This window comes from Zeugodacus cucurbitae, chromosome 4, assembly GCF_028554725.1.
Source record: "Zeugodacus cucurbitae isolate PBARC_wt_2022May chromosome 4, idZeuCucr1.2, whole genome shotgun sequence".
Classification (NCBI taxonomy): domain Eukaryota; kingdom Metazoa; phylum Arthropoda; class Insecta; order Diptera; family Tephritidae; genus Zeugodacus; species Zeugodacus cucurbitae.
The window spans coordinates 6,522,802-6,538,560 of record NC_071669.1 but is presented as its reverse complement, the minus strand read 5'-3'; the positions used below and the strand labels follow the sequence as shown (position 1 = coordinate 6,538,560).

Here is a 15,759-nt window from a genome sequence, read left to right as displayed (position 1 = left end):
ATTTCACTGTTTTACTTAGAACTATAATATATATAATATTATATTTTAAAAATTTTCATTATTTTTCTTATGCATCAACTTATCAAATAATCTATGACTTAATATGCTTTGGTAAAAATAGTATTAGGTGAAAAAAATGACTGTACAAATAGTAAGCGCCTAACTAATTATATAATATTATACAGATGGTATGCCTTTTGTGCTCACACTTTTCATTAAAATCACACTTTCATAAATAGAACTTAAATCGGTAGTTATAAATATAGTAGACAAAACGCGACACAGTCTAAATACCGTTTTCAAAAATAAAAATAAAATCATTTTCAGAAAATTTGCGAACTGAAATTTAGAACGCTTGCATTTCTTAAATCAAGCTTTGCTTTAGGATTTCCGCCACAACTTAGTGTAATGCCTTTTTAGCATTGCCAAAGCATGCAGCTCCCATTTTGTACAAATTCATACATTTTACGTGCGTATTAAAAATCGATTTAATGTCACTAAATTCGTATCACCATGTAATGTCATATTTAAAGCCGCCGCATTTGAGTTCTTCTTCGTTTGCGTGTGCCATGTTAAAATCTGCAAAAGATAAAATAAAAAATTCAATAAAATTTCTTAAAATAATATATATTTATGTGTGTTTGGTACCTCTGTGCAATTGGACGCCAACAGTTCGATTTCTGTCGTATTCAGTGGCGCCAAGCTCTTTAGAAAGCCATCCTCTTCATAGCCCGCCTTGAAGGGCATTTTTGCTTTGGGTCGTTCATGCAAAAATTTCACACTCACCGCGAAGCCGGCCATATCGACGGGGAACTTACGTCCGCCGATCCAACCATCATAGAAACCTGTTATCTTGCCATCACGTATGATGGGTGTACTCACGCCAAATTTTGTGACCAGACCAACAGGCCACATTGAAACCTTTTTTGTGTAGCGCATCTGTGTAGAGTTTGGGAAGAGAATTTAGAAAGAAATGCAAACAAAAATTGAAAAAATATCATATCAGTCTAAAAGTATGCTACGTTACATTGAGAGCCCAAAGGTAGGCAACAATTGCAACATGACGGTATTATACTATTATTTTGAAATATCTCATTACTTACCTGCTCAAAAATGGAGATGTCGTAAGTGTTGTCATCATCTGCAAAATAGAAGACACCATCAGTCGCATTGGCGCGTAAATAATCCAGACCACGATTTCGATTCGAGACGCCACGTGGTTTAGCCTTTTTCGTATTTTTGTACTCCATCGGCATGGGCGCTGCGTTAAGTAGAAGAAAATGCATAAGAAAAAACTTGTCAGAAAATATTAAAAGAAAGTGATGTTGAAAGCAATAAAATTGTGAGTAATCAAATTGTGAGCAATAAACTTCAAATCAGTTGAGTAAGGGAGAAAAATAGCAACAAAAGGGAATGATGAAACGAATTCTTTATAGAGATACTGAAAGTATGCCACTAGCTAGGCATTTGGCACAATATTCTCAGTTAGATGGCCTTCTGACCGTGATAATACTAATGCAAGGAATTCAAGTGCAAACAGAAGAAAAAAGGAATGATAATAATTGAATATAGCATAAGAACTATATACTGCAAAATTTGCACTTACTAAATGTATACTATATGGCGTGAAAATATAAGACTCACCCAAAAAGTATTCATAAGGCACACCAATGCGATTGAGTGTGTGTATCACCAGCGGCGATGTTTGATTCGCATCCTCAATGACGAGCCACAGCAAATTCTCCACATGCTTCAGTGTGTAGCCGAGTCGTGTCAATTCCGCCAATTGTTCGGCGCGCCGGTAAGTCGGCGTAATAATATACAGTGGTGGCTATTTAAATCGTAAAAAAAAGCAAAAGAAAAGTCAAATAAAAAATTCAACTTAAGTGTTTTTCATATTTCATATGCATTGATAAGTATTCAAAGAAATATTTTTAGATAAGCTAGTAAATTGTTTGTGTAGCTGGTGGTTATGTAAAATATACTGCGCCGCCAATTGGCTGTTAGGCTGGTTAGTCAGTTGTATTTATTTATAAGTTGTGTGGCAAATTTTGATTGAGCGTTATGCAAATTAGTTGGGCTGCACTAAGTAAGCAAAAGCCGCAATTAAAGTAAGTTGTTGAAAGTAAGTTTAATTACAAATAGAAGTGCAGTAAAATACTAACTAAAGACTAATTAAAATTAAAAAAATAAATTAAAAATATTAAATTTGAAATAAATATTAATTACAGTCTACCAGAAATATATTTTAATTTATTTATATCTATTGGGGTTTCTACAAGTTGATCGCTGCAAACACTGTACAAATATCCCAAAGAAGTAATATGTTTTATATTATAATACTATTTTTAATTTAGTTATAAAATATACTCAGAATGAAGTTAAGCATATAAATATAACAAAAATAATACACAAATGTTCTCAAACTGATTTTTTCATCAGAATTCGAAGTATTTTAGTTTAGACCGATTTTGGTTCTTTGCGATATCAGGTGCACGTAGTCAATGAGAAATAATCATCCTTTAGTATCCCTGCGCTTGACACGAATTTCAAAAGGGTTTGTAGTTTCAAAAACGATATCTCTTCCAGATTATCGTACAGTGAAGCCCCCATGCACTGCAGGACAAGCATACAAGAGATGTTCCATTGTTTCTCTGGTACCTTGCTCTTGCATTCCTGCATTCTTCGCTATCTGTCAGTCCCATCTTGTAGACATGATAATATAGAGACAATTAAATAGTGAGTATGTTGTCCTTATTGTGGAATCGGGTCATGGTCTCAATGAAATCTCTTTCATAAATTGTATTTTCAGTTAAATAAACAACCTCGTATGCGGTTTCAGAATAATATAGCATTATTATTGCATTTATTAGTTAATAAAAGCATTTATTCTCCATAGAATCGGATAATATAAAAGCTGGAGACCTAATGGATAACTTTACAACCAATGATTGCTCTGTATCTCTCAATCCCGTAATTTTGAGTATTCTTTTTCTTTCGATTTTCGAACAATTTCTTCAGAGGAAGAAGAACGGAAAACCTAGAAAATGTAAACAAATATTCTTCACAGTATGAAACGAATTTTTTTTTTGTTAGAACAACTGTTGCAGAAAAATAACCATATTTGTTTAGTTATAGTTTATAGTTTAAATATTGGAACAGACGGAAATATAGATAGAAACAAAAAGGGCTTAGATATGATTTAAAGCTTAGAAACTGCCGGTTTTTAGTTTTATTTGGTAAACATAATTAAACGAATAAAGTTACTATTTGCAATTAAGAATAGTTTACTCATTTATATTTATTTTTAAGCTAGTAGGCTCATTGAATATTTTTGAAAAATTTTTGTGTTAACAGATGTAGAATTTTTAAGTCGCTTCTTGAGATTAACACATTTATTTTATTAAAAAAATTGAAGAATATTGTTGTATTGAGGACTTTGAGAGAAAGAGAATTCGTAATATTTGAAATATACAACTTTTTTTAGTAAAAACTATAAGTACTCATTTGAAATATTCATTTAAGGGGTTAGGGGTAGTCAGGATTCAAAAAAAAAATTTTTTTTTAATTTTCTTCAAGTGTAATATCTTAAAAATATTCTCTGAAAATTTGATTGATCCGATAATTACTTTTCGAATTATTCGACAAATAACAAAGAGCGCCCCGGAAATTCGTTTCTCTCAAAACTATGTTTTTTTAACTGGTGACAACTGTAACTCGAAAACCGCTCAGTAGATTTTAATAAAATTTCTACAGCTTTTAGAATACATAATAATCCAGGGCTTGATCGAAGCTTTTTTTCAAAAAATTTTTTTCAACTGTTGATTTTTTTCCCCGAAAATCTAGAAAAAAATTTCTTGAGGACATTTACCGAAAATTCTCTTTTTTTTCGTGTCTCTGACTACCTCTAAACACTCCTTTCAGTTCATACGGAAAATCTCAAGTGTTAGTACCCAAACTAAAAGAGATTTGTTTCTCAAGGCAAAAATATGGATTTTCTTTTATTTTTTTTCAATTTTCTATGAATAGAAAATTCTATTTTCTGCTCGACTCTAGGATTATATCTCAAATAATTGCAAAAATGCCAATTTTGCATTTCTAAATCATTGCCAGAGGAAATGGTTGCCCATTCCAGAGCTTTTCAAAGAGTGAAAAGAACAATTTCATGGCTTTACTAGGGGTGAAAACAGAAATGAGCACATTAAGTACAATGGCAAGCTCCCAAGTGGGAGGAAAGGGTTTTATAAAACTCCATATATACGCCAATTTTGAGTTTGAATTGAAAAATTTAAATATCAAAATTACAATTTCGATAATAAAGTAGCAATTTAGCTTGTCAAAATAAATCAGTTATTAGTGAAATTTGCTACAACAATAAAACTAATAAAATTCGCAAAATCGAACATGTTAGCATTTACATAGCCACATTTTTCAATAGTATTTACTTTGCATCCCCAATTACTACTATTATTATAATTATTTGTGTTATGCTAATTCAATAAACGATTATTGTGCACAATGCACATGCAATTCGTTGTCAGCAGCGCTAAGCACATATTTGCATACATACACCAACAATGTGTGCAATTGCACAGAAGCAATTTTCAAATTAGGCGCATGCAAATTGGAAATTACACACGTACAAATATAAATCATTCTTTATGCTTAACTGCCTGCCTGCCTGCCTGTCACAGTTCATTACATAGAGTCGGCAATCAAAGTCAATGCACACATACAGAGACAGAGACACTCATTTGCATGCATTCGAATGCATTTGAATGCAATTGCAAAACGCTTTTGTCTATTCTGGTAACTGCCAAGTCGCTGCGTAGTTATGGCTACCCCAAATGCCCTCAAAGCTTTGCAATTTCGCTCTTTCATTTGGGGCTTTATGTGTTAAGGTTTAGTAAATTATGACAGTGACATTCGTCAGCAATTTTGCACTTTAGTAAATAAAGTAGACTGTGTAAGAGTATTAGCACAGAATTTTCGTGTGCCTCATAGACTGTATGCCATACTTGACCTAATTTTTAGATATTTATGCAGATATTTTGTGCTTTATGTAAGAGGAGTGCAAATATTACTATTTTTTGTGAATTTTTATCTAGCGGAGTAAGGGTAAAAATTAATTTTTTGTTTAATTTTAAAATTTTTTAATACAACTTTATAATTAATTGTTGTAATAATTTTAATTAATTTTAAATAATTATTTCTGTGTAATTTCTCATATGTCAAGGACACTATGATTGAAAATTGTTTTTGAATCTGAGCCATTATGTTAAATTCTTCAAAAATAAAGCCTTTTTAGCTAATAAAATTATTTAAAAATATTTTTTTCTCATAAATCACATATAATTATTAAAAAAATTTAACAAAAATAAAATAAAACTGAAAAAAAATTTAGAACAATAAATAAATTAAAAAAATATTTAATCTAACAATAAATAGGAATTAAAAAAAAAAAACAATTTAAAAACATTTTAAACCAAAACTAAAAATAAAAATAAAATAAAAAAATAAATACATTAAAAAAAATAAAATAAAAAACATTAAAAAAATTAATAAAAAAATATTAATTAAAAATATAAAATGTTTCATAAATAAATTAAAAATATTTTAAAATAAATGAAAAGAAATTAAAAAAAATATTTAAAAAAAAATTGTAAACCAAAACTAAAAATAAAAAGAAAAAATTAATACTTTAAAAAGTTTAAAAATAAATAAATAAAAAAAAAATTGAAGAAAATAAAAAATAATAAATAAAAAACATTTAATACAAAAATGTTAATTATAAATATAAAATTTTCACAAATAAATTTAAAATATTTTAAAATAAATCAAAACGAATTTAAAAAAATATTTAAAAAAAAAAACATTATAAACCAAAACATAAAATAAAAATAAATGAATTTAAAAAAATGTAAAAAATTTTAAAAATTTGAAAAAAAAATTAAAAACTTAAATAAAAGACATTAAAAAATTTAAAATGTTTTTTAATAAATAAAAGGGAATTTAGAAAAATACTTAAAAACATTTACAACTAAAACTTAAAATAAAATGAAAAAAATAATTAATAATTAAATTAATTTAAAGAAAATAAAAAATAATAAATAAAAAACATTAAGTGAAATTTAATACAAAAATGTTAATTATAACTATAAAATTTTCACAAATAAATTTAAAATATCAAAAAATAAATCAAAAGGAATTTAAAAAAATATTAAAAAAAACATTATAAACCAAAATATAAAATAAAAATAAATGAATTTAAAAAAATGTGAAAAAATTTAGAGAATTTGAAAAAAAATTAAAAACTAAAATAAAATACATTAAAAAAAATTAAAATATTTTTTAATAAATAAAAGGGAATTTTGAAAAATATTTAAAAACATTTACAACTAAAACATAAAATAAAATGAAAAGAATTATTAATAATTAAATTAATTTGAAGGAAATAAAAAAAAATTTAAATAAAAAACATTATAAAAATGAATACGAAAATGTAAATTAAAAATATATAATTTTTCATAAATAAATTTAAAGTATTTAAAAATCAATAAAAAGGAATTTAAAAAAATATTTTAAGACATTTCAAACCAAAACTAAAAACAAAAAAGGAAAAATAAATACATTAAAAAAGTTTAAAAATAAATAAATAAAAAAAATTTGAAGAAAATAAAAAATAATAAATAAAAAACATTAAGTAAAATTTAATACAAAAATGTTAATTATAAATATAAAATTTTCACAAATAAATTTAAAATATTTTAAAATAAATCAAAACGAATTTAAAAAAATATTTAAAAAAAAACATTATAAACCAAAACATAAAATAAAAATAAATGAATTTAAAAAAATGTAAAAAATTTTAAAAATTTGAAAAAAAAATTAAAAACTTAAATAAAAGACATTAAAAAATTTAAAATGTTTTTTAATAAATAAAAGGGAATTTAGAAAAATACTTAAAAACATTTACAACTAAAACTTAAAATAAAATGAAAAAAATAATTAATAATTAAATTAATTTAAAGAAAATAAAAAATAATAAATAAAAAACATTAAGTGAAATTTAATACAAAAATGTTAATTATAACTATAAAATTTTCACAAATAAATTTAAAATATCAAAAAATAAATCAAAAGGAATTTAAAAAAATATTAAAAAAAACATTATAAACCAAAATATAAAATAAAAATAAATGAATTTAAAAAAATGTGAAAAAATTTAGAGAATTTGAAAAAAAATTAAAAACTAAAATAAAATACATTAAAAAAAATTAAAATATTTTTTAATAAATAAAAGGGAATTTTGAAAAATATTTAAAAACATTTACAACTAAAACATAAAATAAAATGAAAAGAATTATTAATAATTAAATTAATTTGAAGGAAATAAAAAAAAATTTAAATAAAAAACATTATAAAAATGAATACGAAAATGTAAATTAAAAATATATAATTTTTCATAAATAAATTTAAAGTATTTAAAAATCAATAAAAAGGAATTTAAAAAAATATTTTAAGACATTTCAAACCAAAACTAAAAACAAAAAAGGAAAAATAAATACATTAAAAAAGTTTAAAAATAAATAAATAAAAAAAATTTGAAGAAAATAAAAAATAATAAATAAAAAACATTAAGTAAAATTTAATACAAAAATGTTAATTATAAATATAAAATTTTCACAAATAAATTTAAAATATTTTAAAATAAATCAAAACGAATTTAAAAAAATATTTAAAAAAAAACATTATAAACCAAAACATAAAATAAAAATAAATGAATTTAAAAAAATGTAAAAAATTTTAAAAATTTGAAAAAAAAATTAAAAACTTAAATAAAAGACATTAAAAAATTTAAAATGTTTTTTAATAAATAAAAGGGAATTTAGAAAAATACTTAAAAACATTTACAACTAAAACTTAAAATAAAATGAAAAAAACAATTAATAATTAAATTAATTTAAAGAAAATAAAAAATAATAAATAAAAAACATTAAGTGAAATTTAATACAAAAATGTTAATTATAACTATAAAATTTTCACAAATAAATTTAAAATATCAAAAAATAAATCAAAAGGAATTTAAAAAAATATTAAAAAAAACATTATAAACCAAAATATAAAATAAAAATAAATGAATTTAAAAAAATGTGAAAAAATTTAGAGAATTTGAAAAAAAATTAAAAACTAAAATAAAATACATTAAAAAAAATTAAAATATTTTTTAATAAATAAAAGGGAATTTTGAAAAATATTTAAAAACATTTACAACTAAAACATAAAATAAAATGAAAAGAATTATTAATAATTAAATTAATTTGAAGGAAATAAAAAAAAATTTAAATAAAAAACATTATAAAAATTAATACGAAAATGTAAATTAAAAATATATAATTTTTCATAAATAAATTTAAAGTATTTAAAAATCAATAAAAAGGAATTTAAAAAAATATTTTAAGACATTTCAAACCAAAACTAAAAACAAAAAAGGAAAAATAAATACATTAAAAAAGTTTAAAAATAAATAAATAAAAAAAATTTGAAGAAAATAAAAAATAATAAATAAAAAACATTAAGTAAAATTTAATACAAAAATGTTAATTATAAATATAAAATTTTCACAAATAAATTTAAAATATCAAAAAATAAATCAAAACGAATTTAAAAAAATACTTAAAAAAACATTATAAACCAAAACATAAAATAAAAATAAATGAATTTAAAAAAATGTGAAAAAATTTAGAGAATTTGAAAAAAAATTAAAAACTAAAATAAAATACATTAAAAAAATTTAAAATATCTTTTAATAAATAAAAGGGAATTTTGAAAAATATTTAAAAACATTTACAACTAAAACTTAAAATAAAATGAAAAAAATAATTAATAATTAAATTAATTTGAAGAAAATAAAAATAAATTTAAATAAAAAACATTAAAAAAATTAATACAAAAATGTTAATTATACATATAAAATTTTCACAAATATATTTAAAATATCAAAAAATAAATCAAAACGAATTTAAAAAAATAATTAAAAAAAACATTATAAACCAAAATATAAAATAAAAATAAATGAATTTAAAAAAAATGTGGAAAAAATTTAGAGAATTTGAAAAAAAAAAATAAAAACTAAAATAAAATACATTAAAAAATTTAAAATATTTTTTAATAAATAAAAGGGAATTTTGAAAAATATTTAAAAACATTTACAACTAAAAATTAAAATAAAATGAAAAAAATAATTAATAATTAAATCACTTTGAAGGAAATAAAAAAAAAATTAAATAAAAAACATTATAAAAATTAATACAAAAATGTAAATTAAAAATTTGTAATTTTTCATAAAAAAATTTAAAGTAATTTAAAAAAAAGGAATTTAAAAAAGTATTTTAAAACATTTCGAACCAAAACTTTAAATAAAATAAAAAATAAAAATAATATAAAAAAATGAATTATTTAAAAAAATGTGAAAAAAATTAAAAACTAAAACAAAGAAATTATGAAAAAACTTAAAGTTTAAAATTTTTCATAAATAAATTCAAAATATTTAAAAATAAATAAAAAGCAATTTAAAAAAATATTTAAAAACATTTACAACAAATATTTAAAATAAAATAAAAAATAATAATAAAATAAAAAATTAAAAAATTAAAAACAATAAATATAAAAAACATTAAAAAATTAAACAAAAAATAAAAAAAAATTCATAAATAAATTTAAAATATTTAGATAAAATGTTGATACAATTTGTCAAAGATTTTTATTAATAAAGCAACTCTAAATAATTTACATACATGCGCCTTACAACTATGCATGTGGTACGGTGCGTATACGTAACCTACTAAAACAAATCAATGACAATCAAAAAATCATATATGTTAATTGCATGCTTAGGATATGAAAGTTTACTACCAATTAGCAAATCTAAGTGAATGAGTGAGTATAAATCAATTAGTAAATTAGTAAATCAATTAGGGCAACCACGAACTATGCAAGCAGAAAACTACTAACTAGAAAGGAAAACTAAAGCAACCAAGTGACATGCTAAATAAATATAAAAATCTAAAAACGCAAACTCAAAGTGTTTAAACTACGCGCAAGCCAAGTATCAAATCAAGTGCCCAATTTGAATAGTGCACAGTGCAGATATATTGCGAGCGAGGCGAAGGGTATGTTAAAGCAAGACAGCCAAAAAAAAAAAACAAAACGGTATTTACGGGTAACACTTTTGTGGCATTGACGACAATTGTCGAATCAGCAGCTGGACGCGTCACAACGTCGCTACGCGGCAGCGATGAATTTGCGGCATTTGCATGTGAATGCGTTGTTGGTATTGTGCGAACGGTTGTCGTTGTTGTTGCATTTGTTTTGCTATTCAAAGTAGCCGGTAGTGTTGAGTGCTTGCTCCAACTGTCAACCGCTGCAACATTTTGCGCAATCAAATGCTGACGCGCGTTGCCACCGCCGCCGTCGAGGGCGGCGTTTAACAAACGCGATGACGCTACTTTGGATGTTGATGATGATGCTGATTTGGATGTGGATGTAGATGTGGTTGTGGTTGTGACTGATGCGTATGATTTGGATGAGTTTGTTGTGGAAATATTATGCTTTGTTGTGGCTTGTAATGGTGATGATAACGGTTGTGCGGCTGCTGCGGCCCGAACTGTTAGTTCGGTTGATTTGCGTTCTCTGGCAAATTGCGTTGTTATTGCCGCCGCTGCCGACTCACTCGCTGTTGTTGCTGCTTTTGTTGGTTCCCTCGCCGCACCGCTGATTGCTAACAGTTGTGTTTGTTGTTCGTCTTGTTGTTGTTGTGGTTGTCGCGCACTAAATAGCGACATCGGTGACCATAAATATGAATTATATTTTCGTGCGATAGCAGCAGCATCCGCATCGGCTGAAATACTTTTCTTCTGCAAAAAGATCGAAACAAACGAATACAAACGGAACACTATGAATGAATGAATGCATGTAATGTTAATGTTAATGTGATGAAGCATAATGAGCGAAGAGTTGAATAGATTATGTGTGTGTATACAATAGACCTGGCGCAGCTTATATGAGATTTTTTTTTTTTTGGAATTTTGAGTACGGGGATTGGTCAAATATGCGATTCGATGTAATAATTCATGTGGTAAATTTTTAACTCAATCAGAGTGTGCCAACCTGTGCCATAATGAGGTCAAAGTTCAAAATATAGAAAAACACTTGCTTTTTTTACTGTTATCTGTTTATTTACTATATATAGAATGTAAATACCTCATTTTTCCTCAATATTTTGCACAGTAATTTTTTCTATATGTCCAATAATGATAAGAAAATTTATAAATATTAGAAAAGAGTAAATTAGTAAAAATTCCATTGAACTAAGGCGGGCCACTGACTACACAAATTATCTGCACAAGACTGTTGTTGGAATTGAGTGGAATTGCGTTCACTGAGTTCACAACAACAAATTACTCGAATTATATATTTGAACGTTTTTCGCGGGAATGGAACACTTTCAATTGGAATCATGGATGAAGAAGTGCGACGTGCTATAAATGCAGAAGAATGTGAAGCCAATAAAGAATTTTGCATCAAAAATATAGCAAAAGACCACATTCGCCATGATTACAAAGAGCTATTGCAACTCATGTTTATTTTCTTAGGTGGCAGTATCCCGTACTTTTCCTTTCGTGCACCTGGCGCGACGTCACATGCCAGGTTTATGTCAAAAGCGATATCTTCTTCTTCTTGACTGGCGTAGACACCGCTTACGAGGTTATAGCCGAGTCCAAAACAGCGCGCCACGTATCCCTTCTTCTGGCAGTTTGGCGCCAATTGGTTATACCAAGCGAAGCCAGGTCCCTCTCCACCTGGTCCTTCCATCGGAGTGGAGGTCTCACTCTTCCTCGGCTTCAGCCAGCGGGTACTGCATCGAATACTTTCAGAGCTGGAGCACTTTCATCCATTCGAACAACATGACCTAGCCAGCGTAGCCGCTGTTTTTTTATTCGCTGGACTATGTCTATGTCGTCGAATAACACATACAGCTCATCGTTCCATCGTCTGCGGTATTCGCCGTTGCCAATTCTTAAGGGACCATAAATCTTCCACAAAACCTTTCTCTCGAAAACTCCTAGTGTCGTCTCATCGGATGTTGACATCGTCCACGCTTCTGCACCGTAAAGTAGGACGGGAATGATGAGAGACTTGTAGAGTTTGGTTTTTGTTCGTCGAGAGAGGACTTTACTTTTCAATTGCCTACTTAGTCCATAGTAGCACCTGTTGGCAAAAGTGATTCTGCGTTGGATTTCCAGGCTGACATTGTTATTGCTGTTAATGCTGGTTCCCAGGTAGATGAAATTATCTACAACTTCAAAGTTATGACTATGTGCCTTAAAATTGTTTGCTTTGCAAAAACAATTTAAAATGTCTTCCAGCCATTTGAATGGATTCCGCAATGTGTGTATTTTCCTGGTGCGTCTTTATACAGCCTTGGCCAAAAGTATTAGGCACCCCATTAATATTGGTATTGGTTTCGAACTACTAATGCAGTCGTAGCACCAAATTTGGATTTGCAGCTGGTAAAAAATATTGCCGGTTATTACGACCCAAAAATATCTCTAGCCTTATTAGATAAAATGAAAAACCACTTATGGTATCTGTCCGAGGAAGCCGTTGGTCTCGCCTTTTTCGATTCTAATGTGGACTTATGTAAATGTGAAAAGACAAATGGTTGAAGCATTAGCATTAGAAAAAGAGTTTAAAAGCAATGACCACAATAGCGTTTATCTGCATAAAAATGTAAATGCCAGCATTGAAGAAATGAAAGCATTCATAAGTAAAGATTTAAGTTGTTTTGTAACGCAAAGAACTAGAAATATCTTTTCACAATTGGAAATAGACGTAAAATTTTTCAACTTAGATCCCTCAAATTGGTGCGAAAATGCAGAATATTTAAAAGGTGTTCAAATTCTCAAAAACGTCACTGCTGTTAATGATTCTGCTGAGAGGAAAGTAAAACTAATAACAGATTTTAACCGGTCTTTAACTCATAGCGAAGAAGATAAACAATACTTGCTTCATATTGTCGAGAACTACAGGCAAAAGTTCCCTTCATATACTAAAACTTCGCTTTTTTAATATTCTTGAGACATATATTAATGATTGAAATGCAAATTGTGGAAAAATTGCGTCATTTTATTTTTTCTTTAATAAATAAACAGATAACAGTAAAAAAACCAAGTGTTTTTCTATATTTTGAACTTTGACCTCATTATGGCACAGGTTGGCACACTCTGATTGAGTTAAAAATTTACCACATGAATTATTACATCGAATCGCATATTTGACCAATCCTCGTACTCAAAATTCCAAAAAAAAAAAAAAAATAACGCCAGGTCTAGTATACAAGGTAAGGGTAAGGAGCGGAGTTGAATGAAAGTGTGTAAGAATGCATGAGCATGATTATGGAAATGTTGATATTGGTTCCAAGGAATTTTTTTAATCAGGAATTGATCAAATTATGTAACGTTAAAGGGGAACTATGCATAATAGGAATTGTAGGCTATTAGTACAAGGGCGGTTTGTTATACAGGAGGAACGTGTCTATTTGGGATAGAAAAAATATTTATTTCACAAGTTACGCTAGCAATAAATAGTAACTCACATGTATTAACCTTTTTTTAAAAACTAGCTGTACTATATAAACCAAATCTAGGTGCAAATTTGTAACCTGCTAATTAACTATACTAAATAATTGAACATTTTCCCTACTAACTCATGAATATTTGGTGCAGTACACGGGTTCAAAATCATTCGCATCCGGTGTGCATATGAAATAAATCACTTTGAAATACGCATGTCTAATTATTATTGTAGATTGAAATCTCTTACACGTGTATGCTTGTCATAATTTTCAATAATTTACAATTAATTTCTTAATTACAACACAATAATGTTTGTAAATTTTAGATTTGTTTAAATTAAATCTAAATGTGTGTTCAAAAAATAACGGGAATTTTTTAATAAAATTTCAAGGGTTTGGAAAGTCCAATTGTCAATTTTTATTATGTTGATATAATTGTGGAGAACTGAATATTTCTTTTTTCAAAAATCGTAAATTCCCGTTATTTTTTGAACACACGTTTACTCATTACAAAAATTCCTTAAAGATTACGCTTTCTCATTCTATTAAAATACTTTTTATATACTGCATACTCTTGCACAACTTGTGTTAGCTATTTATTATAGTATTCAAAACTATATTCCATTCTAAAATATAATTTTTTTTATATTTTTTTTTTATTTTTTTTATAATTTTTTTTATAATTTTTTTTTTCAATTTATTCTAAAAATTATTTTTGAATAATAAAAAATCATATAAATATAAATTTTCTTCATAATTAGTACATGTATACAGTACACTTACCTTAATATATTTTGGCTGCGTCATTGGCTCACGCGACAAATGATACTGATAGAGCACCATGTAGATGCAGGTGGTCGCCACGAATATGGTCAGGAACATTTTTAATGATTTGGCTAACGCCATCTTTTCGCCTCTGAACATGCCCATTTTCGTATTTTATTTTTTTCTAAGCGGTTACTTGTTATTCTGTTGTTGTTGTTGTTTATGTGTGTCAAAATGTTGTTGCAGTGTTGTGTATATGTGTGGATGCGATTGCGCTCGTGAGCATTAAAGTGTTGCCAATGTGCACGATTTTGAATTATTTAACTCATTTGTTATTATTGTTGTTTTTTTTAATATTATTATTTAATTTTTTAATTTGCTTTTTATTTTATTTTTTATTTTTTATTTTTATTTTATTTTTATTTTTTTATTTTTATTTTATTTTTTTATTTTTATTTTTTTATTATTATATTGTTTGTTATTATTATCAATTTTATATGATTATTTTTGGTTTTTAGTAATTTAGTTTTAATTTAATATTTTGAATGTTTTATAATAAATTTGTGCTTTAGAAAATGCTTTAGTAAAATCTTTTTTTTTCTATTATTTTTATATTAATATAAATCTTCGTTTATAGCTCTGTTCTTTTTTTTCAATATTTTGTTGCTGTTTTATTAATTTTGAAAAATTGATTTTGTATATTTCACACATTAATATCTTATATGATTTATAAATTTTATATATATTTATTATTTATTAACTCTTATTATGTCTTTACTATTTTTTATAAGAATTTATATTTATATTTTGCTTTTTAAATAGAATTTTTTATAAAGTATATATGGTATATTTGGTTTATTTTTGGTAGTGTTATTATATACTATTTGGTTAGTTTAAAGATCAGTCAAAAACTTGTTATGATTGTGCAATTTATTTACATTGGTTACTTTTAAGTTGAGCTTGAGTGTGTTGAAAAATGGAAAAAAAGACTAAATAATAATTTCGTAATTTTTTTTATAAATATTAATTTTTTTCATTAATTGAAATATACCTTTTTATGCGCTAAAGAGCTGAGTTCTCGAGTTTAAATCTGAAAAAAGAAAATAAATAATTTATTATTTAAAATCTACTACTTCATAAATTAAAGGAGTTTTTTGTGAATAATTTTAGATTAGAATAATAATTATTACACATATTTTTCTAACCCCCTTTTACTGACAAAAAATCTAAAAAAAATGTCAAAAATATTACCGATCAATCATAAATAAGAATAAAGCAACATATTGAACACATTTGTTAATCGCTTATTTTCGCACTAATCATTATAAGGTGGTAAAAATATCAAGCACATCAATCAT

The 15,759-nt window shown here is 25.7% G+C and overlaps 1 protein-coding gene across 2 annotated transcripts; it reads right to left on the bottom strand.

The window, feature by feature from the left end:
* Positions 1-188: 188 nt before the first annotated feature.
* Positions 189-14,833, bottom strand: LOC105221684 (galactosylgalactosylxylosylprotein 3-beta-glucuronosyltransferase P). Of its 2 annotated transcripts, XM_011198836.3 has the most exons (6): positions 14,420-14,833; positions 10,221-10,916; positions 1,645-1,831; positions 1,104-1,261; positions 649-939; positions 189-579 (listed from the first exon to the last, which is right to left on the bottom strand). In XM_011198836.3, exons 1-6 carry the CDS (start codon positions 14,564-14,566, stop codon positions 466-468), a joined length of 1,593 nt encoding a protein of 530 aa, XP_011197138.2. In that variant the 5' UTR covers positions 14,567-14,833; the 3' UTR covers positions 189-465. The 2 variants fall into 2 exon arrangements, with proteins under 2 accessions (XP_011197138.2, XP_011197147.1); XM_011198845.3 differs by lacking the exon at positions 10,221-10,916 and having other exon boundaries at positions 14,420-14,824.
* Between the last annotated feature and the right edge of the window lie 926 nt (positions 14,834-15,759).

Coding starts and splice junctions, on each gene's coding strand:
- LOC105221684 (XM_011198836.3), bottom strand. CDS start 14,566: ATGGGCATGTTCAGAGGCGAAAAGATGGCGTTAGCCAAATCATTAAAA. Junction 10,917..14,419: donor CGCAGCCAAAATATATTAAG/GTAAGTGTACTG, acceptor ATCTTTTTGCAG/AAGAAAAGTATTTCAGCCGA. Junction 1,832..10,220: donor ATGCCACAAAAGTGTTACCC/GTAAATACCGTT, acceptor CGATTTAAATAG/CCACCACTGTATATTATTAC.